The sequence below is a fragment of the Colobus angolensis genome, unplaced genomic scaffold, assembly GCF_000951035.1.
Source record: "Colobus angolensis palliatus isolate OR3802 unplaced genomic scaffold, Cang.pa_1.0 Scaffold14, whole genome shotgun sequence".
Classification (NCBI taxonomy): Eukaryota; Metazoa; Chordata; class Mammalia; order Primates; family Cercopithecidae; genus Colobus; species Colobus angolensis.
The window spans coordinates 9,619,189-9,628,891 of NW_012114488.1; the positions used below are offsets into that span (position 1 = coordinate 9,619,189).

At 51.5% G+C, this 9,703-nt stretch overlaps 1 protein-coding gene across 1 annotated transcript in view; it reads left to right on the plus strand.

Annotated features, from left to right (window-relative positions):
• The first annotated feature begins 542 nt into the window (after positions 1 to 542).
• RNASET2 (ribonuclease T2) overlaps positions 543 to 9,703 on the plus strand; it is a 28,761-nt gene continuing 19,600 nt past the window's right edge. Inside the window, exons 1-3 of the mRNA XM_011934952.1 lie at positions 543 to 1,077; positions 4,625 to 4,685; positions 9,514 to 9,569. Coding sequence (XP_011790342.1) covers positions 992 to 1,077; positions 4,625 to 4,685; positions 9,514 to 9,569 — 203 coding nt within the window. The 5' untranslated portion in view covers positions 543 to 991. The remainder of the gene's footprint in view (positions 1,078 to 4,624; positions 4,686 to 9,513; positions 9,570 to 9,703) is intronic.

Consider the following 9,703-nt stretch of genomic DNA (forward strand, 5'->3'; position numbering starts at 1 on the left):
TGAGGGCCAGGCCCTTCTAGGAATGTTGGTGCTCCCAGTACCTAGCACGGGGAGACCGGAGAGGTTTCCAGGGCAGTGGCCCGAGTAGGTCCCCTCCTAATTCTGGAGCCGTCCCTCGGGCTGCTCAGTGGTGCGCCAAGGAGGCCGGAGGCTGCGGGGAGCCGGGGCGGCCAAGCACCGTCTGCAGTCTGGAGGTCCCGGGCAGCTTGCAGGGCGCAGTTTTTGAGAGCGGATGCGGCGTGCGGGCCGCAGATGATGGCTGTCCCCGGAGCGCCGGGTGACCCTGGGGCCCGCACGCCCCCTTGCTGGCGGGAGTGGCGCAGACACGGGCTGTCCCCTTGAGGGCGGTCCAGGCTAGCTCCGATCTGGGAGTGGGGGAGTGGCGCAGAGCTGCGTGGGAAGGCGCGGGGTGCCTGCGTGGCGAAGGAACACAGCTGCCTGACACGCCCGCAAGGCCCGCGGACCTGCTCTGACCTCCGCCTCTCCGGGCCAACCGCGGGGCGGGGCGGGGCGTGGCGTGAACGCCGGGCGGGGAAGTGGCGTTCTGGGGGGCGTGTCCGCCGGCGGGGGCGTGTCGTGCTGGGGGCGTGGCTCTCTGCTCGGGTGCAGGCCAACCGGGCGTCCTCGGCTGGGCTGAGCTGGACGCAACTGACCGTGGTCGTGGGCGGACGGTGGCTGCGGCGCTGAGGAGCTGGGGTCGCGGTGGGCCCGGGACGTGCGCGCTTGGTGCACGAACCTGAAGGGGAGCTCCAAGGGGCCTGGGTCGCCAGGGTTGCTGCTGCAATTCTCAGAGCCCGGCGAGGGGCCCGCGAGTCACTGGCTCAGGCCGTCCCAGGGCCCCTGGCGCACCCGGTGGCCGCTGCTCAGCGGAGGGAGCGCGGCGGCGCGGGGTCTCGGAGACAGCTTTTCTCCCGGAAGCCTTCCTCGGGCCGCAGGTGGAAAGTGGGGGCCGGAGCGGCAGCAGGCCGCGTCCTCTCCGCAGGTCTGCACCATGCAACCTGCAGCCCTACGCGGGGCCCTGCTGGGCTGCTTCTACCTGGCGTTGCTTTGCCTGGGCGGTACGGACAAGCGCCTGCGGTGAGTTACCTTGCGAGGTAAAGTGGGGAGCGTGGGAGCCGGGCCCTAGAGCTTTCCACGGGGTGCAGGCTGCTACTTTCGGGGTCAGCGCTCGCTGAGCCCCAAGCAGCGACTGGGGAGGGCAGGGAGAGCCGAGCACGCTCTGGGGTGACCCCTGGGAAGGAGTGGGTTGGGGGGAGCCCTGGGCACGCTTCGGGGTAACTCCTGGGAAGAAGTGGGTTGCGGGGGGGAGCCCTGAGCACTCCCCGGGGTGACCCCTGGGAAGGAGTAGGGGGTAGGGTGAGGTTCTGGGTACACTCCGGCCTGGAGCAGGACTGGAAACTGGTCCCACAGACAACTCCCAGCCTAGAACGCGACAGAGCAGGTGGCAGGCTTGGTGGAGCACGGTTCCTGCACTCGAAGTTCTCCCAGAGGTCGAAGTCGTGGAGGGGACGCTTAATTTTAGCTTCCACTCCAGCGGGTGGTGAAACGACTGTTCTTCCTCTTTTTGAGTGTCCTGTTCTGAATCTCTTACCCTGGCTCGCCCTCCCTGTTTGTGTGTGTGTGTGTGTGTGTGTGTGCGCGCGCGCGGGTTGGGGGGCAGCCGCCCAGATTAATTAGGGGTAAACAGGCGTTGCTGCAAAGAATTCCAACTTGAATTCTGTGGAAGATACCAATATTTGAATACCATATTTTTTTCTTCTATTTGGGTAACGATCGGGTTAATAAAAGGATTTCTTACGTAGAAGGTGTTGAAAAGGTGGGTTTTACTTGTTATTTATGTATTATTATTATTATTATTTTTGAGAGAGAGTCTTGCTCTGTCACTCAGGCTGGAGTACAGTGGCCTGCTCTCAGCTCACTGTATCCTCAACCTCCCGGGTTCAAGCGATTCTCCTGCCTCAGCCTCCAAGTAGGTGGGATTACAGGCGCACACCACCACGCCTGGCTAAGTTTTGTATTTCGTATTTCAGAACTTCTGACCTCAGGTGATCCGCCCGCCTCGGCCTCCCAAAGTGCTGGGATTACAGGCGTGAGTCCCTGCACCTGGCCAGGGTTTTACTTTTTAAATGCCTTAGATTTTTTCTTTTTTAATCATATACATTAAAAGGTAGCATTATATTTCAATGTTCCAGAAAATGTATTTTCTGAAGAAGAGCTACATTTATGTCCTTATTTATTGGCCATGAGGTTCAGAGCCTCTTATTGGGGAAGTCTGTGGCATGCTGACCGGTGCTGGCTGAGTGGGAACTGCTAGTTCACACCCAGGTGTGGGACGTTTCAGTTCTTTGCACTGCAGTTTCCTCTTTACTGTAAAGTAGAAATAGTAACAGTCTGCCTCACAGAGTTGGCTTCAGGAGAAATCAGTTAAGATACACAATGTACTTGGAATGATGCCTGACTGGAAGTAAACGTTAGCATAAAACAGGCTGTCATATGTGGGTCCCCCATCCCACCCCATAATTCATGCAGCTGATATAATGGGACAACCTTGAGCAGGCAAGATTTGCAAGAACGTGGTTGATTCAGACCACCAGGGCTTCACAGATCAGCGGGTATTTTCCCAAGTTCTAACTGGGTTTGAGACCTTGGTGACTTTCTTTCTTCGTAGACTTTCTTTAGTTTCTCCATTACTTTCTCCATGAATAGGGGAGGGGGGTGTGTGTGTGGGAGGGGGTCTCCTGCACTCACACCACTCTTTGCCTGGTTGTAGATGGAGAGTTTGTTATGGATGTCTGAGTCTTGGTAGTTTTGTTGTAAGCATATTGATAGTCTCATCTTCCTGGGCATTGCTAAGCTTTCCAGCCTCAGTTTCCATCTGTGTAAAATAAGGTTTTTGCACCCAAGGGTAAAAAAGTCTTTAATGCTTTTCCCAGCTTTGATTCTCACCCTGCAGCTCATCTTTTTTTTTTTTTTTTGAGACAAGGTCTGGCTCTGTCGCCCAGGTTGGAGTGCAGTGATGTAATCTGGGTTCACTGCAACTTCCACCTCCTGGGCTCAAGCTATCCTCTTGCCTTAGCACCTTCCAAGTAGCTGGGACTACAGGTTCATGCCACCACACCTGGCTAATTTTTGTAGACAGGGTTTCACCATGTTGCTCAGGCTGGTCTTGAACTCCTAAGCTCAAGCAATCCGCCCGCCTCCGCCTCCCAAAGTGCTGGGATTATAGGTGTGAGCCACCGTGTTTGAACCCTTTTTTCCTTTTGTACTGAGAGCTTGCATAATTAGTTCCAATGTACAACTAAGTTTTCATACCATCTTAATTGTAAATTCTATACAAATTCAACAAGACTCAATTATTCACAAAAGCTAATGTGTAACAACTTGATCTTTTTTTTTTTTTTTTTGAGGCAGAGTCTCGCTCTGTCGCCCAGGCTGGAGTACTGTGGCCGGATCTCAGCTCACTGCAAGCTCCGCCTGCCCTGCCGGGTTCACGCCATTCTCCTGCCTCAGCCTCCCGAGTAGCTGGGACTACAGGCGCCTGCCACCTCGCCCAGCTAGTTTTTTGTATTTTTTTTTAGTAGAGACGGGGTTTCACTGTGTTAGCCAGGATGGTCTCGATCTCCTGACCTCGTGATCCGCCCGTCTCGGCCTCCCAAAGTGCTGGGATTACAGGCTTGAGCCACCGCACCCGGCTACAACTTGATCTTTTTACTTGGAATCTTCTCTTCTAAAATTTGATTTATCCTGAAGTGTCTGCTTGACTTATATTCCTGTGTTGCTGCTGGCTTTTTCCATGTGCATTTTTTGCAAGCTGCACGTTTTACTTCAGTCTCGTTGTTGAGTCTTGCAGATCTGGCTAGAGGCCTCCTGGCATGAATAAGCTGAAGCTCCACAGTGGCTTCTGTGAGGTCTTAGAGTCAGATGAGTTTCACAGTGTTCAGGTTTGTGATCTAGTGTGGCCCCATGTTCTGGGTGACACATGTGATGCAGTGCTGCGTGCATACCATGTCTTGGATAACATTCAGGATGCAGTGCACATACCGTGCTCCAGTTAACAGTCCTGGTGGCATCTGAAGTAGCACCCTAAACTCAAAGGACGCATCCTGCAGAGAAGCGAGTGAAGTCTAAAAACTGAGTCGGGGTAGTGACGATAAATAGCGTTATGCTAGTTCAGGTTATGTTTTGTTGCCAAGTGAATTACAAAAAACTGCCAGGTTTCAAACTTTTACGGGTTTCACGAATGCAGGGGAGGGATCGTGAGTCTGCATTTCTCTTGAGCATCCTTAGGAGAAAGGTACTTCGTGGCTCAGTGACTTCCCTTCAGTGAGGACCTCCCTGGCTGCCCTCCTAGCTTGCCCTGCCTCTGCTTCCCCTCCTTTCCCCTCCTCCCCTTCTCCTATTCATGTTCACTGCCACTCAGCACTGGACACCACTACGTGTGCCTTCTTATTGTAGGGGTTTACCGCCTTCCTCACAGGAGTGTGCGCAGCAGCAGGGCAGGCAGTGTTCCTCGTCCCACAGGCACTCAATGCTGAATGAATGATTGAAGGGATGGATGGGTGGATGAATTTTTTCTGTAACTTTAAAAAAGTTCTTGAAAAATAAGTTTCTTGTGTTTTGACAGTGACAACCATGAGTGGAAAAAGCTAATTATGGTTCAGCACTGGCCTGAGACAGTATGTGAGGTGAGTTTTTCTGCCTTGATGGGCCCTGGGACCTGGGGAGCCCTGTGAAGAGGGGTTTGTGTGCATGTGGCCGTCCAGGGCACCCACGCTGCTGGTGCAGGAGGTGGGCACTGCTCTGGTGGGTGGGCGGTGTCTCCTGCAGAGACTGCCCCCAGGAGGGCTGTGTGTGAGCTTCCCAGGGCTGCTGTAACAAAGTGCCACAAGCTGGGTAGCGAAGAGCCTCAGGAATTTCTTCTCACAGTTCTGAAAGGGGAAGTCTCAACCTAGGGTCGGAAGGGTTGGTTCCTCCTGGAGGGCTCTGAGAGAGTTTGTTCTGTTTCTCTGCTAGCTTCTAGTAAGGACCCGTGGTCCTCTGCATTCCTGGGTGACCCATCACCCCAATCTCTACCTCTCCTTCACAGTGTGTTCTCTGCTTTGTGTCTCTCTGTCTCTTCTGATGAAGACACCAGTAATTGGATTTAGGGCCCACCCTAATCTGGTATCACCTCATCTTGATGACATCCGCAAAGACCCTGTGTCCATGTAGGGTCATGTTCACCAATGGGAGGAGGGGTTAGGACGGGGATATATCTTTTGGGAGGACACGTTTCAACCCACAGCAAGCCTCAGTTTGTCTCCTCCCTCTGTGGGTGGCAAGCCACCCAGGTGCCAAGGCAAGAGACCGAGGGCACAAGCTGTTCCAGTATAATAAAGAAAATATATAAAATAAGAATAGTTATACTAGAAATAGATTATAGATATGATGATATATGAATATTATTAATCATTAGTTTGTAGCACTACCCTTTATTCCAATATTATAATAATCCTTGCTCTACAATTATAACCTAGGAAAAACCAGGCCGTACAGAGATAGGAGCTGAAGGGGCACGGTGAGAAGTGACCAGAAGACAAGTGTGAGCCCTCTGTCATGCCCGTACACGGCCACTAGATGGCTCCTTGGTCTAGCGGTAATGCCAGTGCCTGGGAAGGCAACCGTTACTTAGCAGACCGTGGTCTAGCGGTAACGTCAGTGCCTAGGGAAGGCACCCATTACTTAGCAGACTGGGAAAGGGAGTCTCCCTTTCCCCGGGGGAGTTAGAGAAGACTCTGCTCCACCACCTCTTGTGGAAGGCCAGACATCAGTCAGGCCCGCCCACAGCCATCCGGAGGCCTAACCATCTCCCCATGATGCTATGCCGCAGTGGTCACGCTCCTGTTTCACTTTCATGTTCCACCCTGTACACCTGGCTCTGCCTTCTAAATAGCAGTAGCAGAATTAGTGAAAGTACTAAAAGTCTTTGAAATGCATAGATGAAATAATGGTGTAAGGTCTCCTCTCTCTCTCTCAAACAGGGAAGGGCCCTTTTTTGGTGGACACGTGACTCACGTGACCTTATCAATCATTGGAGATGACTCGCACTCCTTACCCTGCCCCTTTTGCCTTGTATCCAATAAATAACAGCTTAGCCAGGCATTCGGGACCACTGCTGGTCTCCGCGTCTTGGTGATAGTGGTTCCCTGGGCCCAGCTGTCTTTTCTTCTATCTCTTGTGTCTTTATTTCTACCGTCTCTCGTCTCTGCACACGAGGAGAAAAACCCACAGACCCTGTAGGGCTGGTCCCTACATCCCTCTATGTATTGGACATTATTGAACATCTTATTAACATGTCCTGTGAGTGAAGAGGACCCAAGAGCATCCCTGCCTCCTTTGCTGTGCTTGGCACCCATGGCACCCGCGGCCCTCCAGGCTGGCCCCTCTTCATCTGGCTCTGTTTTGCTCCATGCCCCACATCCCTTCAATGTCCTGTCAGTGTCCAGGCCCTTCTCCTTGGAGCACCCAGAGCCAGGACGCTGCCTGGATCTGCCCCTCAGGGCCTGCCCTGCTCAGTGTATCAAGCCCACCCTGGTGTGCCTCACACACTTCAACAGTGTTTCATTGTATTGCTGAGCTAGCTCAACATTCTGTCAGGAGCACGCAGGCTTTATGTTTTGCCTCTAGCACTGAGTGTTAATGATTTTCTCTTCTACTTCCTCACTGATTTTTCTGATGACAAATGAAAATGAAATTTTGCTTATCTGGCTCAAATTATGCTCTTGCTCATTTCTATACACGAGACTGCCCCGTTTTCAGTTTTGCAGACTTAAGGTTGCGCTCCTGGTGCTGTTTCCTTGCCTTGGGGTAGGGGCAGTGGACAGGAGGAGCCGGAAGCTGCTCGGCACCAACTTTCAGTTGTTGGGAGTGTGGCTGGCGTTCTGAGATATAGTGAGGGATTGCTGGAGTCCTTGGTTCCTACAGAAGGAAGGACCACCAAGGACGGTGGAGGAGGAGCTTGAAGTTAAGCGCTGTCTTTGACCCACACTGAAGGATCTGCCTCCAGGGCCTGAGAGTCGGCTGCTCTGCATTCAGGGAGGCATTTACATGAGAAAATGTGGGTGTGTCCCTGCACACTAATGTAAATCTGCGTGGAGGCACATCTTTGCCTTGAGGCTTTAGAAAAAGATTTTTTAAATATCTGTAGCAAAATATCCTTGTTAGGGAGTGTATTTCCTACCAGGCAGCCATGTTGAAGGGTTCTGTTCCAGCCCAGGTGTCCTCCTAGGCAGTGAGGGCCGTCCCTGGTGCCCTCTCCGATGAGATGCTTGTGTCAAAGGTGCTTGGGCTGTCTGGGGTTCCCAGTGTCCTGGGCTCTCCCACAGCTCCTCGCAGGCAGGCCTGGGAACTGAGTGCTGTGCAGAGCCCTCAGAGCCCCGTGTGGTGCAGGCGTTGCTCTCCGCAGTGCCCCCAGGAAAGGAGCCAAGCTTCTGGCTTTGAACCGGGTTCCCTGAGGGATGGAGTTGGGCGGCAGAGGTGAAGTTACAGGTTTTGGCCTCTGACCTTCTTCCTCTAGCACTTAGCTGTAAGGACTTTCTGTTCTACTTCCTCAACTGATTTTTCTGTTGACAAGTGAAAATGCAATTTCGCTTATCTGGCTCAAATTATGCCCTTGATCATTTCTTTTTTTTTTTTTTTTGAGAAGGAGTCTTGCTCTATTGCCCAGGCTGGAGTGCAGTGGTGCGATCTCGGCTCACTGCAACCGCCGCCTCCTGGGTTCAAGCCATTCTCCTGCCTCAGCCTCCTAAGTAGCTGGAACTATAGGAGCCCATCACCATGCCCAACTAATTTTTGTATTTTTAGTAGAGACGGGGTTTTGTCATGTCAGTCAGGCTGGTCTTGAACTCCTGACCTCAAGTGATCCACCTGCCTTGGCCTTTTAAAGTGCTAGGATTATAGGCCTGCGCCATTGCGCCCAGCCCAGTCTAGCTCATTTCTAATACTAGAGATTGCTCTGTTTCCAGGCATTTTGCCGCTCAGGCGTTCAGTAGCTGACACCTCTCAGCTGAACCAGACTCCCCCTCCTTTCCAGATCGACCGTGAACTGAAGCTGCCTCCCACAAAAGGCAAATTTGGGGAAAGCGCTGTGCGGGATGGACCCTGGTGCCCGGGCGGGTCCTCTGGGCTCAGACTTGTGCTTTCCTCTGCTGCCCCCGCTGTGTTGGGCCAGGCATGCCCTGTGCTTCATCCGCTCCCATAGCCCACATGCCCCGTGCTTCATCCGCTCCCGTAGCCCACATGCCCCGTGCTTCATCCACTCCCATAGCCCACATCTATTTCTGGATGACTGTTTTGGAAAAACTTCATTTTAGCTAAACAATTTGAAAGTACTTAAAAAATGCTAAGCTGAGTTTTTTTCTCTATTATTTTATCTTTATGATGGTGATTAAGGATATACTCCTTACCTTTTTATTTTTCTGGCTCCAAATTTTTTGATACTTATTATTTCACTAATCTATTTAGACTTGGCACCTGAACAAGCATTAGTTTAGCAGGGTACTCTCAGCCTTCTGTCCTTAAACATGTATGTTCGGGTGTATGTTAAGTAAATTATCTCTGGGCAAATGAGAGTGTTCCCATCAGATTGGCTTAACTTTTTTTTTTTTTTGAGATAGAGTCTCGCTCTGTCACCAGGCTGGAGTGCAGTGGCATAATCTCGGCTCACTGCAAGCTCCGCCTTCCGGGTTCAAGCGATTCTCCTGCCTCAGCCTCCCGAGTAGCTGGGATTACAGGCGTGTGCCACCACGCCCAGCTAATTTTTGTATTTTTAGTAGAGACAGGGTTTCACAGGTCGGCCAGGATGGTCTCGATCTCCTGACCTCGTGATCTGCCCACCTCCACCTCCCAAAGTGCTGAGTTTACAGGCGTGAGCCACCGTGACCAGCCTTTTTTTTTTTTTTTTGAGACACAGTTTTGTTCTTGTCACCTAGGCTGGAGTGCAATGGTGTGATCTCGGTTCACTGAGTTCAAGCAATTCTCCTGCCTCAGCCTCCAGAGTAACAGGGACGACAAGCGCCTGCCACCACACCCGGCCAATTTTGTATTTTCAGGAGAGACGAGGTTTCACCACGTTGGCCAGGCTGGTCTAGAACTCCTGACCTCAGTTGAACCACCCACCTTGGCCTCCCAAACAAAATGTTGGGATTACAGGCGTGAGCCACTGTGCTCGGCTCATACAAGCACCTGTTTCTGTTAAGTCAAATATTTGAGGAATGGCTTAACAAAAATGGCTGTTTCTGTTAAGTCAGTTGTTTGAGGATTGGCTTAGAACATCCAGCCCTAGTGTAGCTTCCTCATGGATTTGTTGTTGTAAGCAATTTGTTATGAACTAACACTGATTTTAGCTTGTGTTATTAGCACAGTACCTGTATCTCATTGGCATATGTTGCAACTAGTTGCTAAATGTATTTTAATAGGGTTCTAAGTGTATTTTAATAAAGAGCCAATCATTTTCTTGTCATATTTTCTCCCTAGAAAATTCAAAACGACTGTAGAGACCCTCCGGATTACTGGACAATACATGGACTATGGCAAGTGTCTCACACAATTAAATCTTAGGTGGACGAGAATCTCTGACTGGGAGCCCTAGCTTGAATGTATTTATTCTTGTTTATTTTTAGGAGTTTATCCAATAGACCAGATTCTTATTTAAAAATATCTTTAG